The 20032-nt window shown below is 45.2% G+C and overlaps 1 protein-coding gene across 2 annotated transcripts in view; it reads right to left on the reverse strand.

Moving 5' to 3' along the window:
• Positions 1-3664: 3664 nt before the first annotated feature.
• The window catches only part of LOC311226946 (transient receptor potential cation channel subfamily V member 1-like), a 90966-nt gene continuing 74598 nt past the window's right edge, over positions 3665-20032 (reverse strand). For both annotated transcript variants that reach the window (XM_084312411.1, XM_084312412.1), the window contains 6 exons: positions 18879-19044; positions 18110-18176; positions 17702-18009; positions 16985-17106; positions 7029-7129; positions 3665-6666 (listed from right to left, as the gene is read on the reverse strand). In XM_084312411.1, the coding sequence (XP_084168537.1) occupies positions 6587-6666; positions 7029-7129; positions 16985-17106; positions 17702-18009; positions 18110-18176; positions 18879-19044 (844 nt within the window). In that variant the 3' untranslated portion in view covers positions 3665-6586. The remainder of the gene's footprint in view (positions 6667-7028; positions 7130-16984; positions 17107-17701; positions 18010-18109; positions 18177-18878; positions 19045-20032) is intronic.

Raw genomic sequence — 20032 nt, forward strand, 5'->3', positions numbered from 1 at the left:
CAAATGGAATGTCATTCGACATTTCAGTGCATGATTTTCTTCACAAATAAGAATAACAATAATAAATAGTAATAAAGTGCAAAACAGGACAGAACAGTGAGACAACGATAAGACAAAGTGCAGTGGTTGGGGACATGTATACAGTGCAGCACAAAGTTCAAGTACAAAAGTCTTTGTGAGAGAGGCGGCTGGGTGGCGCAGCGGACATTGCGCTCGTCACCAACGCAAGAGACACCGGGTTCGACTCCGGCTGTCTGCGTTGCCTCCAGCTTGGGCCAGCCGTCATACTAACTCAATTGGCAGAGTTAGCGGGTGGAAGTCGATGGGTGGTAATCTGGACGTTGTGGACAGCGACTCCTACAGGTCGGTTGGGGACGCCTGCACAGCAGAGACAGGAAATGGCGGGGGTAGTGTGAGCCTCCCACATGTTACACCTCGCCAATGAGAGTCCGCGCTGGCAGGTGAAAAGATGTGACAGGCTGCCTCCTCGTGTATCGGAGGGGACACGTGATGCAAGGCTTCTATCCTCCCTACAACCGGCCAGTGGGGGGCATATGCAAGCAATGTTCAAGACAGGGGAGGGGAGAATTGGCACAGTGGAATTGGGATGGGAGAAAAAGTGGATAAAAAAAAAAGTCTGAGAGCTGCCAAGACCTGGAACTCCATTTCAAGTTACATCCGCAATATAGAAACACAGATCATTCAAACACACTTTCAAAACATGGTTAAGAAACCTTGCATGTTAAGAGGTTAAGAAATAATTACACATGTGATGTGAACATAACAGCCCTGGAGAACTCGAACCCCATATGCTTGCCTGTACCTAATATGTAGAATTATTGTTTGTTTGTACATTGTCTGTACATGTCTGATGTAAATATTTTGCATGATGTGTTTTTAACCTGTTCTTAACAGGGTCGCTGTGGGCGTATGGCCGTGTGCGCCAGCGCTGTAATGTGTTTGCAGTGCTAAAACTATATTAAATATTATAGCTATGGATCTAATAATATAGTCGATTGTCATTGAGTTTCTTCCGGTCAAGATGCAAAAAACAGATAATTTTTTCATCCATACATTTCCGTTTTATACCGTGCTGAATATGAGTATAGTTTTAGAGTAATTCTGTGTAATCCCAGGAAATGCTGCCAAACAGCGTTTTACTGCATTTCACTATAAATCGTGCAAATTCCTTGCCTGGATCAATAATCAATCTGAAATCAACGCTAGATTATTGGTATTATGTTTCATCATGCATGCATGAAAGGGTGTGGGAGGGGGGGTTTCTATGCTTCGATCGTTACCAACGGAATACGCTACACAGTACATTACAGACACACGCTCCGATCGCGGGAAAGGAATTATCGGATCAACGCAAGATTGATAACATATAGCCCTGACCTTGTCTATGATGTACTGCAAAAAGAATATTCCAATTATCTGATCGCCATTCCAAGTACTGATCGCGATCGTGTTTCTAACGTAATCCAATATTGAACATGGGCGGGGGGGGGCGGGGGTGACCCTCGTCGATGCATCCGTTATAACCGCTTGCCCTGCCCGAGTAGTTAGACCCCGCCCGCACAGTGCAGCTCGGCCCAGACACCAAGCCACATCGTTTCAAATGGAGTGCAATAGCGGCCGCAAGGTGTTAGGCGGCGTATTGGACGTTTGCGATCTCAGACCCATTCCCAATGATAACATCAGGCTGGATGGATGAATTATGAAGGGAAATATCGAATAAAAGAAATAATGATGAAACCCCGACTTTTCTCGGGTTTGGCGCCCAACGTTCGGCGAGTTATCCCGACTTATGTTGGGTCTGGCGTCAAATGTGTTAATTACCTGTATGCCATATGTTATGTTTTCTTTTTTAGCTGCTTTTTAACACCAGGCCCAGGGACAACAGTTGAAAATCTGCTTTGGTTAACACTGTCTCACACATTTACATTTATGTTCATTAATGTGTGCTGTCCCTGTTCAAATAAAGTTGGGCAGCCGTAGCCGCCTGCCGTGGGGGAGCATGGTGAAGAGGTTATGACGGGGGTGGGCGACTGGGCGGGGTCTGCCATGATCTCGCCCTCCTCAAGGCCCTGGTGGAGTGTAGGGACACGAGGGAGGGAAGGGAGCAGCCGATCACCCTCCGCCGAGCATATCACCCGCTGCAGCTTGGCCTTGTCCCTGACCGTGGCTGCAGGGAACCAGGTGTTGATGGAGAGGGTGAGGATGGACTGGATGATGGCGGGGTAAAACTGGACCATCATGGTCCTCGGCAGCCTGAGCTTCCTCAGTTGACGTAGAAAGAACATTCTCTTCTGGGCCTTTTTATTGAGAGTGATGTTATTCAGGTCCCGGGAGAGTGTCATGCTGAGGAAGTGGCAGGACTCCACAGAGGCCACCGGGGTGCCTCCCAGAATGATCGGGTCTGGGCGGGGGCGGGGGGGCTGCCTTCCGCCTGAAGTCCACCACCATCTCCACTGTTTTCTGGGCGTTAAGGTCCAAGTTGTTGCAGCTGCACCAGCTCTGCAGCTTCTCGATTCTCCCTCCTGTAAGCAGACTCATCCCCCCTGGATATGAGACCCACCAGGGTGGTATCGTCCGCAAACTTCAGGAGCTTGACCAAGAGGTGCAGAGAGACGCAGCTGTTTGTGTACAGGTATAATAGTAGTGCTCAGGCATGGTTTACGGAGTGTATGGCCAATCCATCTCCAACACCGTTGGAGAATCTCTTTCTCTGCTGGCTGTTGTTGTGTTCGTTACCACAGGTCTTTGTTGCTGATGGTGTTAGGCCATTGATAATAATGGTATTATTATGGTAAATTGTACTTTTAATATTATTGTCACTATTACTAACTTCCAAAACAGCATTTAGGCTCCCCAGCTTTGGATTGTTTGTTTCCACTTAGCTAAACTAGCAGTTTGCATCTTTAAGGTAGACATTTTACATACAGCATATAGGCTTTTTGTTTTACAAGTTTTGCAATTGCAAATCTTGTGAAAACTGAATCAAAGCAATCATAAAATACAGTGAAATGTAGCTGCACACTTCCAACCTAATACAATGAACCTGGTCCATAAGTCTTGATGTCATAGGGAACAATGTTGCTATGACAGTTCACATTGCACCTATATCAATGTGATTAGGGTAGACTCAAAACATTGTCCATAATTAAAAAGTTATTATTTTTCTTTTAAATAAAGCCCATAATGTAATAAAAAAATCCAGTAACCTAATAAATGATTGAACCTGTAATGTAATAGCGTTTTTTCCGGGTGACTGCACTGCTGTGAATGTGTGTTTGATTGTAATTGAATCGGATTTGAATACCACTGAACACTGTTGCTATCTCAGCTAACAGTAATTTAATTGAAATTGAAATTGAAACTTGATTAGTCGCCCATCCCTACTACCAAGCCATATTATGCCTTTTTATATGGGGGACACAGAAGTAAGTGAATGCAGTTGGGAATTACCAAGCCCCCATGGGGCTGGAGCATGGATTTAAGATCAGATAATGCTGATGATTATTATTATAGTTATTATCATAGTTACTAACTGTTATGGACATTGTCCAACTAGCACCCTCAATCAATCAATATACATATTAATCATGCAACAACTTCTCTCTTTCTGCAGATTTATTCAGATTGTTCATGAACACCGGTAGACAGCAGTCACATCAAATCTTAAGTCACAGCAATCAGGTCTCTGCTCAGAGTGTCACACCTAGCGTCTGCTATGCTATGTAACAGAATCACCATCTTTACCTAGATGCGGTCTAAGGTGTGGCTGTAATTGGTTAAAACCTTATCTATGACACACATCTATCATTTATCACACACATGTCTGCACTTACTGACGTCAAACAGGTCTGACCCGATTCTGTCGGATGGACACTCTTGATTATGAGTCTGGATGTTGTGGCAGAGGTCACTTTGTATGCCTTAAAGGAACACGCCAACATTATGGGAAATGCTTAACATCTTCTCCAGAGTCAGACAAGAATATGGATACCAATTTCCTCTCCGGGGCGAGGTGTTCTTGGCCAACAACTAGGCTAGCTGATCTGTATCGGCTTCCATTAATTTGTGCTAAGCTAGGTTAGCCTGCAGCCAGATAGCTTTCTACTGAACGCACAGAGAGGAAATTGGTATCTATATTATTTTCTGACTGGAGAAGATGGTGGACTTTTAATAATGTTGTGTTCCTTTAAGTCATCTTTGCTGCCATTGTGGGGTGTAGTCCTGAATCCCTAATGAGAGGTCTGTAGCACTGAGGAAGCCGGACACTATATGTTTGCTGACATTAGCTAATAACAATTTTAAATATTAACCCTTAGAAGATTAGTAATTTCATTTGAAAAGTAGGGAAATTCTGGCATAATCAAGTACAATAAATGTCCATGGATCTTGTGGTGGTATTAGTTCATAAACTTACCACACTACAGTACAAGGACAGTATGACCTTACATACATAACAAATACACAGTGCAAGATGATACAATACAGTAGATTACACACAATATAACACTTTGTATAATGAAAGCTTTCTTTCCAAAAACACAATATAGCTATTTTAGTAAACATTATTACCTGAGATTGATGACTCAATAAAAAACAGTTATCAAAAATCCATTCTTAATTGAATAGATTTAATTTCAAACAAGTAACAAATAATTCAAAGAAAACACTAAAATAATAACCAAATGGGCGCCCTCGTGGCGCAGTGCATAGTGCCTCGCACACCCACACGGCCGTCCCGGGTTCGCCTCCCGCTCCCGGGGGATAATTTGTTGCATGTCTTCCCCACCTCTTCTCCCGTTCACCCTCTCCTCCTCTGTCGGTCATGTCTGACCATAAAAAAGCTGGAAAAACGCTAAAAAGAAATCTTAAAAAAAAATAATAACCAATAAAATGAAAAGAAAACATAAAGCAAATTCTCCATAAACCAAATAAATAAATATGACGTGTTTGAAAAGGAGTAGGAAGAAGTACACTGGTCATACCCCCTTTCTTAAATAGTTAATTTGATGTTTATCATATACACATAGATAATTACCTCCAAGTTCATCATATACAACTTAAGTATTTACCTTAGCTTTTATCAAATATAACCAAACATAATTATCTTACTGTTTATTAACTTTACACATATAGTACATAATTATCGTGCAGGTGCCCATCCATCATGTCCCAACAATCACATAGAAAAACAACAACAACAACATCATCATCAACAACAAGTGTAGTCCTGAGAGGAACAGGATTGAATAAATAAGTTAGATTAATAATGAATGAGTCAGAGTGCTGGTACTGCCAGGCAAAGAAACCCAGAGAGAACTAAAAGTCAAACGTGTGATGTCAGTTAAAACATCTGGAGTTGCTTCATAGACACATAAATGGGAGACTGATTTGATTAAAAGCCACAAGGTTTGAGGTTTTATACCCAAATGGGTGTTATTTTACAGTGGTGGTGTCAACATGTGAGAAGTAAGACACAGGGAAAGTGGAAAATAAGCAATACATCAGACCGGTGGCACATCCGGGTACTTTGGGGGTTTTCGCGGCCGTGCCTACTTTTGGGGAAAACATAGACACTGTTCCTATTGACCACCATTGTATTGTATAACTGTTGGCAGAACACTTACATTGTTTGAAAAGTTGGTTTAGTTAGTGCATCATGTTAAATCAAGCAATTACTTTCTAACACTGGCCACCATTGAGTGTTCACACCATTGTAGAAAGTTAGGTTTGATCTGTTTTCAGGCCTATTTCCCCATTCAACTGCAGGATATTTAGTCATTTCCCTACCTGGACATTTAATATTACGCTTATGTAATAAGCTCTCATTCCAAGTGACCTAAAACTAAGAGGTAATGAGATGATATTTCTGGGGGATCATGGTATTCAGTGTGATTTATATCTGTGTGTTTTGTCCTAAAGTTATAGTTTATGATCGATCCCTGTTTATTCCCCCAAATTGTTGAACCCGCCCATACCCATGCTGATTGGTCCTTGTGCAAGAGAAAGAAGGGATATTTGATTAAACACCTGCTATCAGAAGAATAGACAGTCAGAGTGACAAACTACAGAAGATGGCCACAAACGATAGTACGAGTGATGAAGAGGACGTAATGGAACATTTCATTGCCCCGGAATTTAAAAAAAGTTTTTACTTTTACTTTTTAGTTGGTACTTAAGTACATTTAAAAGTAGATTTTTTTTTACTTTTACTCAAGTGTGTTTTTAGCCAGATACTCTCACTTTTTCTTGAGATTTTGAGACGGTACCGATACTTTCACTTAAGTATAATTTCTGGGTACTTTTTACACCCCTGCTGACATCACAGATTGGAGGGTTCTAGCTTTAGGAGAGAGTGGTGCATGTTCACAAATACTGACTGAATTGTCCTGAGGCACAAGCAAAATGGTTGATTCTTAAAATGAGTGGCATTCTCCTTTAAGGCTCATCAACACAACATTTGACAGGAAATTAGCCACTATATCTTGCTCCCAGAATATATGAATCCCAAAACATCACCCAGCCTTCATACAATATCAGGGTGATATTATATTATATTCTGATGACCTCAGATAATGCTGCTGTGCTCCGGGTGATGCCGTCTGTTGCCAATCCTCCACGAGAGAGGATTCATATTCCACCGAATCCCTGCAAATAGATTAATAACAGTTAGTTCTGACTGTGCAATCTGATTGGTCAAGAGGCATACTATGAGTGCTGATAGGCAGAAGGCAGCATGGAGCTGACAGTTTGTCCGGTTTAGTGTTGCTTTTTAGATGCCAAGCACTCACTCATTCACTCAATTTGACAATCAGTGTATCTCAAAAACCTTTTGTCTTGATTTTGTTACCGCGATAACTCAAATAGCTTTCACTGACATTTGAAACAATTAAATATTTAGCTTGTGAAAGGTTCTCATATCAAGTCTACAGAAACGACTAAGACTGAATCAGCTATATCATTAGCAATTTAATTGTTTGTTTCATTTATATAGAATTTAACTGTCTCACTCTCATTGCGGTATGGTTTGATGATGTCACGATCCCCCGGATCTTCTTCATTCACTATTCCCAGATTTGACCGCCACTTTTTCCAATTCACTTCCTCCACCCTGAAGAGGAAAACGTATTAGTACTGGTAATACATCACTGGAACATAAAACACTTTAAAGGAACATACAGTACCTGTCTAAACCGTACAGTACCTGTCTTTACTCCCAACAATTACAATAAAAGGTGTGGCTTCACTGACGTTCTCTACAACCAGAACAATCATGGAAGCGGTCAATTTAAACCCCCATGTGGACAATGTGCCTTTCAAGTAGATTAACTGTTTACTTTTGTCATCAACCAATACATTGTTGGAAAGTTGAATTTGCCGCCTTTCGATCATCACCCAACTCAACCTATTGCATGCTTCTAGTCTAGTGTTACAAGACGAAACATTCGACAAGCGTCATTTGACAAGCCATTTGGACAAGTGACCACGTCCGGTTTGGTCAGGTCCTGAGCGGACCAGTCACTGCTGATGGTGAAAATGATTGACCACCTTTGTAGCCAATGAAATTCTGGAGCCAACGCTATCCCATGCAGGGGCTGATCGCAACGAGAAAGGGGTCGAAGAGGCCAGGGAAGTCCTTTGTTTTGACTAGAGCCTCTGAATCTATGGAAGCGGACAGCCATTTTGGATAATCATGCCGAATTAACCCCGGTACACACGTTACAAAAACCTTTGTAAAACACTCATCTTCCGTGGGATTGTTATAAACTTTGGACCTGTACTAGATAAGACTTCAGATTATGGAACCATTATGTTTTCCAGCTCCTACCCCTCAGCTGGAATTTAAAAACAGGCATAGATACTGTCAACTGTCAAAGCTTCATTTAAACTTGTGTAATTCGGCAGTTCAACAAGTTGAAAGTACTAAACTCCTTGGAGTGATGCTGGATTGCACTCTGTCTTGGGCGCAGCATATTATTAATTATATTGTTTTGAAAATGGGAAGAGCAATTGGTATTTCCAGGAAATGTGCTTATTTTGTTGCCCGTCCCCTTTTATGTCAGATAGTGCAAAGTTTAGTTTTATGTCATCTTGACTATTGTGGTCATCTGCTGCCAGTGGTGACCTCAGGAAGCTCCAGGTTGTCCAGAACAGGGCAGCACGGTTGGTACTGGGCTGCTCACTAAGGTTTAATGTGAGCAGTATGCATGCCCGCCTCTCTTGGCTTAACGTTGAAAATAGATTGTCTTTTAATATACTTGTACTGTTCAAGTTGGTCATGAGCAGTACAACAACTGTTTTTATACATAAACAGATTTTAGTAATACTGTGCATGAGCATTACACTAGAGCAGGGATCAGCAACCTTTTTGACATGGAGTGCCTGTTTGAAATATAGTTGTAACTAGTGTGCCTCAACAATATTCCATGCATCGTAATTTTTTCTTCTCATAATCAGGTATTTTTAATGATAATTTTTACATTATTACATCATTATTGTTATTGCTATTATTAACAATATTATTATGATGGTTGTATCAACCCTAAATCTGAGTTGTGTGGGGGGGGGGGGGGGGATGCAATGCAGACAAACAGCTGCATACAGTGCGACCATTTCACTCACATTTGCCCATTCATTTTTGGACACATCACACACCATCGGTGTGTGTACTGTACGTGTGCTGTCATAGCTCCACCTACAGGCCTAATGGAGAACACCAGGATGTGAATGTGAGGTATATTGTGTAAATAAGTTTTGATTGATTGCAAGACTACACTGTAAAAAAAATAATAATAATGAGTTACCAGAACTTAAAAATATTGAGTTCAGTTACTGTGCATTAAGGTTTTCAGTTTTCAATCCATAATAAGTTAACAGAAAAATAAGTACACAACCACATTATGTTTATTGTCATTGTTTTAAGAACACAAGTTGACTTGGTAATACTCACATTTTGAGTAAAAAAAAAAAATGGCCTTTAACATGTGCAATGTTCAATGAAATAGAAAAATAAATAATAATTTTTTTGTATTAATCCCACTGGTCACAATGGTGACCGTAATAATGTTTTTGTTAAAGGCTCTGCAAATGTTACTGAATGATGTAGCAATGTATTTCCAGCTAAATTGAAATAATAAACAAATAAAGGGTCTCAAAATACCAACGCTTTAAGGAGATATTTAATTTTTAGAGCATTAACTCTTTGGAATAAACTGCCTCAAAACCTCTGCTGCATTTACGACAGGTTATGTATATAACCTAGTTATATGAGTACTGGCTAAGCGTCCCGCTCTTAAAGGGGAACTCCAACATTTTGGGAAATTAGCTTATTTAACATCTTCCCTGGAGTTAGACAAGAAGATACATACCTTTTTTGTCTCTGTGCGTGCATTTTAGCTTTGGGAATAGACGGTCCGTTAGCATAGCTTAGCTTCATCACTGGAAGTGAGGCAGGACAGTAGCCTTACAGTGCCTTACAGTGTATTGCAAGGTCTGACATTGACCAAACTTGATATGCATGACCTTGGTGGGCTCTAGGTCAACTCCTGAAAAGGGGGTCAATGTCAGACTTTGCAATCAAAAGTTAGGGGGCTAATAACCCTTGCCATAATTTCAGTGCGCCCCCTAACTTTTGATTGCAAGGTCTGACATTGACCCCCTTTTCAGGAGTTGACCTAGAGCCCACCAAGGTCATGCATATCAAATTTGGTCAATGTCAGACCTTGCAATACACTGTAAGGCACTGTAAGGCTACTGTCCTGCCTCACTTCCAGTGATGAAGCTAAGCTATGCTAACGGAGCGTCTATTCCCAAAGCTAAAATGCACGCACAGAGACAAAAAAGGTATGCATCTTCTTGTCTAACTCCAGGGAAGATGTTAAATAAGCTAATTTCCCAAAATGTTGGAGTTCCCCTTTAAGCCATACCGAGATATACCTCATCTCATGTACCTAGTGTACTCCATCAACGAATAAAACCAAATACACCCAGCACCTGCCAGGCCCCGCCCCTACTGCCGTACTATATAGTACTGGGCGTGGCCACCACTCACTCTTCCTCGGAAAACATCGTTTCCAACGAAAAGTTTCCCCAAGGGAACTCAGGGCACGATAAGAGCGGGACGCTTAGCCAGTACTCATATAACTAGGTTATATACATAACCTGTCGTTATATATTCGTACTGGCATCGCGTCCCGCTCTTAAGCCATACCGAGATATGGGGTAGAGCGGACGCGAGGCCCGACAAATGCACCCCCTGAGGACCCGTAAGCCCACATCAGGGGGGAGGGGAGTCCCGTCACCCCATCCTTCCTAATGAAGAGGGGGCGCAGTCAACTCCACCCGAGTGCGAGCAAGAGGGAACTAGAACCTCTTGAACACACAGCACAGGCGGAACCACGTGTGACACAACACATTGTGGCCCACACCCACACACGCCTGCTACCCTACCAAAGGACGGGAAGCAGGAGAGGCCACAGACCTCAGAACCGCCTGGGAGACAGAACCCCCGGTCATGTCCATGAGGTAAAACCTTACGAAGGGACCCGGTGAGGACCATGAAGCCACAGCACAGATGTCCTCCACCGAGGCCCCACCCAGGAGAGCAGCAGAGGCCGCCACCCCACGAGTGGAGTGCGCCCTGACGCCCCCAGGGGGAGCCAACGTGAAGCAAAAGGCAATGCCCTCGCACAACCAATGGGACAGGCGCTGTTTCGACAGTGCCTTACCAGCACGAGAGCCCTGAGTACGGCTGAGGTAAACCCCCAAGCCCGGACCGGACATGACAGGTGAAGGCCCGCCTCCAACTCACTAGCGTGAGGAGGCGGATGAAACGCCTGAACCATAATATCCCTGGAGCGGAAGCACTCCGGATATTTTTAGGCACGAAGGCTGGATTAGGCTGCAGAGTGGCACCGCTATCGGAATGAAAGACAGGCACTCTGGCCGTACCGAGAGAGCACAAAGCACACCCACGCGTTTTAGCGGAGGTGATGGCCAGCAAGAACGCAGTCTTTGAATGACAGCCGTTCCAACAGCGCTTGCTCAAGAGGCTCAAACGGGGCCAAGGAAAACCGACCGAGGACCAATTGAAGATCCCAGCTCGGAGCCAAAGAGCGTTTCACCGGCTTAAGGCGTCAACGCCAAGCAGGAAATGCTTCACAAGAGGGTGGCCTTACACCACTCTTGGAAAATACGCCACCTACCCGCGTAACCCGTGATAGTGGAGGGAGCATGCGCGTTCCGGATGGTACCAACCACAGAAGGATCCATCCTCTCCAGACTCACCCTCTCACCAGCCAACCCACCAGCAGCTGGCCCAGCACAGGGAACTAACACAGAGACCCGTGCGCTTGAGAGAGGGCCCGCGATGACCAAGGAACAGGCCATGACGGGATACCAAGAGCTGGATCAGGACCGGGAACCACACAGCTGCGCCCCGGTCCGGCGCAATCAGGATCAAGGACCTGCGCTCCTCAACGTACCCGCCCCAACAACTGACCTAACAGATGTATGGGGGAAAGAATCCCAGGCGGCACGGCATCGGTCCCAGACCTGTCTGACTATGTCCGGACATAATCCCCACCCGTCAGGGTGAGGACCGCCCTGCGACATTACACCTGTACCCACATTCACCCTGCCGGGGATGTGGAGAGCCCTCAGGCTGTGCAGATGGAGAACGCCCATAGCCAGCCGCCCGGTGCAGACGGGGGGAGCGTACTCCTCCCTGTCTGTCGATATGCGACACTGACGTCGTATTGTCCGTCCTGACTTGCCTCTCACCGGGTCTATTTCCATACTGGAAAAGAACCACCTCCGTAACCTCCTCCTGGGGTGAAGAGGAGGCCAAGAGGGACCACGGAATGAGCAGATGCCCTCATACCGAGCAGGCGTATCATGGACAGCGCCGTAACCGTCCTAGGACGGAATCTCCCGAGCGTGTCGCAACACGCTCTGAGAGGGATGGCCATAGCACTCCACCCGTTGACTGGGAAGAGGAGTACTCTACTTCCAGTCTACAGCAACCCCAGGCTGGTAGGAACCCTGCCTGGCATGAGACCTGACGATCCACCTTGACTGCCAAGGACCAGAACGTCGGCAGGGCAGAATACACTTCGTAACCCCTGACGACGCAGAGGCCCCAGTGCGGCCTCCACGCACTTGGTGAAGATGCGGGGAGCCAGAGAAAAGCCGAACGGCAGCCCCTGGTATTCATATGCTAACCCTGTAAGGAAGCGTAGGTAAGCCCTAGGACGGAAGATCGGGGATGCGAACACGCATCCTACAGGTCTATGGAGGAGAACCAGACCCCCACCTGACAGTGTTCAACAGGTAGGAGACGATCCAAAAAATACTGAACCTTCCCATGGTCCAACATGGGTCTGACACCCCCCCCTCCCGATTTCTCAGGCACCAGAGAACACCGGGAGGAAAACGCCACGACGATGGCTTGCTTCGTCCACAGAGATCAGATCTCGTCGACCAGAGCTGTCACTGCTGGTGACCCTGACAATAGGGTCTGTACCAAACCCGAAAACGGGTCGGGTTGTGTTTTAAATACAAGTCCCCGCCTCAGCGTTCTCTCCATCCACCTCGACATATGGTACTGCTGTAGCCATATGTGATGACACTCCCAACGCACCCACCGCCATGTGGCGCAGGTCCGCTAGGAACTGTAGATAGGCGGCCCGGTCCCACCCGCTGTGCGTAGCCAACCCTGGACCCGTGCGAGCAGAGCGTTCCGTGTCGGGACATCTGACCCTGACACTACCCACGAGGCAATCGCACCCAAGGGGGGACCCCGACAGAAAGGGCCGGTTTGATACGGGGGAAGCTGACATCAGTTCTAGGTGACAAAAGCTCCCCCACTGAACACCCCTCCAGAACATGCTGAGGAGTTGTTCTTCAGTCGGACATGCAAGGTGTGAGGCCCCCATGGGTTCCTACACACCGTAGCCCTGCAGTGATATTAATACCACCCAAATCACGCGCGCCTGCGAGACCACTGCCAATCTTTCAGGAGTGGGAGGCACCAACATGATACCTGGCCTGGCGAAGGCGAGGCCGGGGAAGCCTGCACTGTGTGCCTCAAAAGGTTTCGAGCCCCCCTGCTGACAACACTTATAGTTGACAGACGTAACACCAGGCTCAACCAACACAGCTTATGGTGTGGGAGCCGCTTGACAGCACAACATTCTCACGGACAGACCCAGGCTCAGCCATCAACTGGGTGTCAGCCCCTGTCCCCATGAGAAGCGAAAAGTGGGGCCGCCCACGCTTCAACGAAGGCACGCGGCCCGCAGCCAAAGGAAACAATCAGAGCCCCCTTTTTCCGCTGGTGTTGGGGGAGGGAGTGATCGGAGAGCGGGCTGCTCGCGGCAGGACGGCGACGGCTTGTATATTCCAAGCCGAGCCCATCCAACATGGCCGATCCCTCGGCCGCCAAGGCTGTCGGCCTTGTGGACACCTGTCGATTCAACGCCCAGGATACCTCTGGCGGGGGAAAACATGGCCGCCTGTCCAGGGCCTCGTCATTGCTGCTGACGAGGCCGTGCTCTCTCTTCTTCTGGCTGCGCGTGTGAGGCGGTGTGGGGCCTAGGACAATACCGCCCGCGCTCCAGCGGAAGACCAAAATCCTCTGCGGAGAGGGGAGCCCTGAGCGGTTATAGCTTGCGGCTAGGTCAAAGCTAATAACGTCAACAACCTTGCGCGATGTGTCGACGTCGGCTGGCCCTCAAGGCCCCGCTACCAGACACCATTTTTTGATAGAAAAAACAGCAATTCGAACACAGTTACTAATTGCTGCCAATTCCATACCGTGGCGGTACAGGCTTTAGCAGCCCACCAGCCACTCACCGGGCCAACCCACCTCATGGCGTCGGCCGGGCAGGGCACTGTTTCAACATGTCAAAAGCAAAGGACTGATGCTAACACGGAGCACCAGTGGTGGTTGCAACCAGCAACCTCCACTGTGGTGTGCACCATGAAGGGGTTAATGAATAAATGAACTAACACCACGAACATACTGTAGAATGGGCAAACCCATGCACACAACGTTAAGGGGAGGCGGACCAGAGAGAACCAGTCCCGCATTCATTCATAATATTCACAACAGCACACCAGCCCTAGATCTCAGCCCATTTACCCATGAAGGTAAACAAAGCCCCCCCCCCGCACTACTCCCCCAGTAGACACCGATTGACCGTCAGCATGAATGGTTGAGAGGAGGGAAACTGTAGTATAGACAGACATTCCCCTAGCAGAGAGACAGAACAGAAACAGTAGCCCAATATAGCATAGCGTTCAGCTGAGCCACAACATTGGCCGCCGCTAAATTCCATCCTGCAGCAGTATAGCTCTACTGCCACCCGCCGGGCCGACTCGCTCTCAAGCATCGGCTTCCCCGCCGGGGCACAGGATCGATGCTACCTGGCTACCTAGAAACGGCACACCCGCCCTGCACCCTGTTGTCTTCTCAACCCATTTACCCATAAAAAGGGTAAAATAGGACTCAGCAAAACCCCCCACATTAGCTACCGACTGACCTTCATCAATGAACCGGTTAAGAGGAGGGAAAAGCGGCAACATCCCACGGCGGGGAACATTAGAACAGTGCCCAGCATTTCAGCATTAGTGTTAGCATTAGCATTAGTGTTAGCATTAGTGTTTAGCAGCACACTCCAGGATCGCTTGGAAACCGTCCACTTCAGGGGAACGTTCACCAAACCATCCCGCCCCTGGCACCGACACACAACTCGGTTGTGTAACAAAACAAACCAGCATTACTAACACTAGCATCAATGCCTGATGACACAGGGCCTACCTGTGTGCGAGCCGGCTCGATAGCCAACCTTGCACGCTGTCCCTCGATCTGCTGCCACAAGACGAGGGAACATCAGAATAGACCCAACGTGTTGTTGGAACATACCCCGAAGATTCCAGGGGTAAGCAAATCTCTGTAAGCACTCAATATTATCTAAACTTTTCATAACAACTAGTTGCATAGGGTGTCTTGCATCCGCTATGATGGAAACAAAAATAGAGGAAGGGTGAGTGGTGGCCACGCCCAGTACTATATAGTACGGCAGTAGGGGCGGGGCCTGGCAGGTGCTGGGTGTATTTGGTTTTATTCGTTGATGGAGTACACTAGGTACATGAGATGAGGTATATCTTGGTATGGCTTAAGAGCGGGACGCGATGCCAGTACGAATATATAACAGTAGATTAACTTTTTAAAATAATCTTAAATTGTATTCAACACTGTAAAGTATTTATTTTTTCTGTTTCTGTGCTTGCATGTAATTTTAGCCATCTTAATTGTTAGTTTCATTATGCATTGTGTGTTGAGTACTGACTTTTAATAATTTTGTTATGTGCTATGGCACCAGCTAATGGGGATCCATAATCAAATTAAAAGTAAACAGAAATGTGAGTACACAAACCATTTACTTCAGTGTGTTCAAACTTCTTTAACTCTATTTCATTAGCACTCAGAGTGATTCCTCTTTGTTGTGGAAGAAAGATCAGAATGTTTCCTTTCAAAAGAGACCAGACTCATGCATGTGCTATAAGGATAATGTATAATAAATCGCAAATGACTTTGGGTATGCAATCGTCAGATGTGTTGTGCAAAACTAGCCCAATTTTTGCCCGAAGCATAATAATAACGACACTCCTTATGTCCCACCCCAATACACAATATTAAAAGTAAATGGGAGGAGGAGATCTCGGATGACATTTGGGATGACATTCTGCGTCTTGTTCATTCTTCTTCTATTTGTGCAAGACACGGGCTGATACAATGCAAAATTGTTCATCAAGTACACCTGACGAAAGTCAGATTAACCTAAATATATGAGGATATCGATCCTATATGTGATAGATGTCACTCGGCCCCAGCCACATATACTCACATGTTTTGGACATGCCCCTCCTTGCACAGGTATTGGACAAATATTTTTGAGACCATCTCGGCAAGTATTGAGACAAATCTTGAACCAAATGTATTGACAGCGCTTTTTGGATACTCTCCACCTATTTTATCACTTTCAAAGCACAAAGCACACGTTGTGGCATTTACCACTCTACTGGCCAGGCGGCCGATTCTGTTTAAATGGAAGTCCGCTGCTCCCCCCCTCTCACCTTCACTGGATTAGAGACATACTATACTTTATCAAACTAGAAAATATAGATGTACTCTGAGAGGTTCTTCATCCATGTTCAAGAAAACGTGGGGTTCATTCCTTGTGCTTGTGGGTGATGTACAGTTCCATACTATTCCAGAATAACAATAAATTAAATTAAAATTCAATTAAAATTAAAAAAGGACACTTCAACACTCTACCTTTACTCCGACAGACGACTGCTCTACCCCCTGAGCCACTGTGGCCCCCTAGATGCTCTACCTCTCCCCGTCCCTGTATGTGTGTTCCCCTTGTATTTTGTTTCTATGTCCCCTTGTTCTGTTTGATATCTATGTTTATAAAAAAAAAACTTGTTCTGTTTGATATCTATGTTTATTAAAAACCCTTGTTCTGTTTGATATGTAAAAACTCTTGGACTCGCTGCCCTTTGTCTTGTCTGCTCCGGGGTCCTGTTGCGCCGCCACACATTGTGACATCATGTTTTAAATCACTATGGGAGCATAATATACAGTGTGCAGATATCCTTCTCTAATGCAGCTTCAACATTTGGTATCCTGCACCTGTGAAATGGTTTTGGATGGGCGTACATTTCCTCTGACTGTACGTAAACTGCATAGGACCCACCTTATGGTTTTAAGACATTTGTTGTAAGCACCTTGAGACAGCCAACAAACAATGAAGAAAAACAACAGACTTAGGAATGTCTTCTTATCCTCTATATTCTCATGTTAAAACATACAATGGTTGAAGAAAGATACCTGAAGAACCCGAGGAACCTGAAGATACCAGAAGAACCTGAAGATACCAGAAGAACCTGAAGATACCTGAAGAACCTGCGACACTCCTGCCCGCCTTTGAAACACAGCGTCTTCATCACCCCAGAGTTCAGTTTATTCCTGAAGCACCTGGGTAGCGTTCGCTCCAGATCCAAGATGGTAAGGGCTCTCTATGGACACACCGGATCACACAGGTAAGTCATACGTTCGATGCTCACCTTATATCACAAAAGCAATTTCATTGGGTCTGAAAGCGGCACATTGAGAAGTCAAGTCAGATTTACTTGTAGAGCCTAAAATCACATTCCATGTCTCAATGGGCTTCACAGGCTCACAACGGAACAACACCCCCTGGCATAAAGGAACACCCCAACATTATGGGAAATGCTCTAACCATCTTTTCCAGAGTCGAAAAAGAAGATAGATACCAATTTCCTCTCTGTGCGTTCAGTAGAAACCTATCTGGCTGCAGGCTAGCCTAGCTTAGCACAAATTAATGGAAGCGGATACGGACCTCTAGTCTAGTTGAAAACTTTGGGAGAGGTGTTTTTGGCCAACAGCTAGGTTTGTGTCTGCTTCCATTAATTTGTGCTAAGCTAGGCTCCATTGATGATGGAGGGGCGGTGGAAATTTGGTTCCGTTTAAACTGGTGTGAACGCAGGCCAGTTCACCAGAAAGCACCAAGGTTCTGAAACTCCAGAACTCAGAGCCAGAAAACCAGAACCGTGTCTGTCTGAAAGTGGCATGAGAGAACATCTCTCTTACCTGCAGTTTCCAGATGTTTTCACTCTCTCTGGAGATCCTTTCCACCGTGTTCCCCATGAGGGCTATGAGCATGTTGAGCAGCAGTATGTACGTGAGCACGATGTAGGAGATGAGCAGGATGAAGAACACCTCCTTGTACTGCACGTGGTCGGTGAACTCCAGGTCTCCCATGCCGATGGTGAACTTGAACAGCTCCAGGATGGTGAAGCGGATGTTGTTGTAGGTGGGCCTCTTGCACTGCACCGAATGGTCTCCAAACTTCCTTCCGTCGCGGGCCGGCGGGTACTCTTCTATGAGCGCCACAACAGCTACAAGTAAAAAAGAAAGAATGAGAAAAATAATTTTTGAAAATAACATTTTAGATTTTTCTTTCCATTTGGTGTCAATGTGAATCTGTGAAATTCTCACCGGCAGAAAATCCAAAAAGGAAGACGATGTAGACAAACAGAAAGCGCAAGATGTCTCCCAGGATCATCTGAAATAAAGACATGGTGCATGGACTTAAAACCAGGCAATTGATACTCTTGACGTCCATGCTCAGTTATTGGTGATCTCCCACCACATTTCATTACTGGACTGGAACTCTAGACCTTATAATACTCGCTCTGGTGATTGGCTTACACTTAAAGGTGCTATAGATAACATTCAGCCACTAGATGTCGAACTAGAGGACCAGCATGTCATGTACCCAATCAGGTGCATTCTTTTAGGGAAAGGATACAGTACATGCTTGCAACATGTAAATAACAACATTAATTTTGGACATTTATTCAGCACCATTCTAAAAGTTCTGTAGATATATATATTATATATAATATATATATTATTTTTAATTATTACTCTACATACAATGTTATCTATAGCATCTTTAAGGTAGAGTTTGCACTGAATTAGGAAAATCTTCTTTTAGCTTCTGTGCCCCTGACACGTGGAATGTTTTGCAATGCACTTTAAAACTGAATACATAAGTATCCATTGGGCAGTTTAAATCTTTAATAGTCAACCATTTCACAACAGTCTTCAGTTCTTTTTAATTATTTAAAATTGTTTAATTGATTGACTTTTCTGTTTCCGTATTGTCTTTGTATTTATTATGTGCTGTATTTCTCTACATCATTGAATTGAACTGAATTGATTTTAATTGCATGGAAATTAATTGTTTGGCTGAACGCTTTACCCTTTGTATCATGACACTGTACACCCCCATGCGCTGGGAGCCTCTGGAGTAGTACAGGATGTTGATCCAGGCCAGAGCCAATGAGAGTACCAGAGGTCCAACGTACTCTCGCCTTCCAGAGCCATACAGAACTGCACAGACTAGAAGGAGGCCTCCCTGGAAGAAACTAAAGGGCCAGAGGGGATGGTTAAATGGGAAGTACGGCCAATCTTCAGAATTCATACATGTTATTCCTATGGTCTCCCAAATCCTCCCAAAGTGCTGAAACTACAATTTTAAGTTTGGAGTTGCTCCATAGTGAATAGGGAGAGATGTTAAAGGGGACATGTACTATAAATGTCATTTTTCAGTCTCTAGCATTGTATTATAGTAATAGGAGTTAGTATCAATGTGTTTTAGTGTCTAAATACCATATTGGCGGATTGCTCTGATTCAGCTCAGATAATTTCCTGCTCCAGTAAATTAGTCCATCCTGATTTGAAGGCCTGAGTCACGTCATTCAGGCTCTGGGTAGAAGACAGTGATGTGATTGGCTCTGTGTAGCTAATGCCCGCCCACAATCTACCTAGACTAGACAGCGAGTGGAAAACCACTTCCTCATACTGCGAGGCAGAGTGAAACCCGACACCTCTGCATACTCTGGAGGGAGAGAGAGATAGAGAGGGAGAGAGAGAGAGAGAGGGAGGGAGCACTTGGGGTGGGGGGGGGGGAGTTTGGTCCATTCGGAAGCAGCTTCCAGGGGAAGTACATACACCGGAAATTCTACCCCTTAGACACTTTCGGCAGTAGTTCTTTACCAGGCTTTATCTCACTGTTATGGTTTGTAACCGACCCCAATCGCACAACACAAGACAGGTATGATGGTTTGCCAAGAAACAGATATTTATTGAGAGACAGGGAAAAAAGGGCACTGTCCCTTTAAGGGAGAACACAAATACAGGAATATAACAAGAGGGGAAAAACTAGGTGCCTTTAAGAGGCGGGCAGGAAAAGGGTACACTAAGGGAAGGTTAATGAACGCTAGGGGAAAACATTAAAGGAACGCTAGGGGGAGGTTAAAGGAACAGAGGAACTAGAGACTAGGAAATGTCGGGACAAGGAGAGCTAGGGAACAGGAGAACTGGGGACTAGGAGAACTAGGGACAAGGAACTAG

The sequence above is a fragment of the Notolepis coatsorum genome (genome assembly GCF_963971535.1).
Source record: "Notolepis coatsorum genome assembly, chromosome: 1".
Taxonomy (NCBI): domain Eukaryota; kingdom Metazoa; phylum Chordata; class Actinopteri; order Aulopiformes; family Paralepididae; genus Notolepis; species Notolepis coatsorum.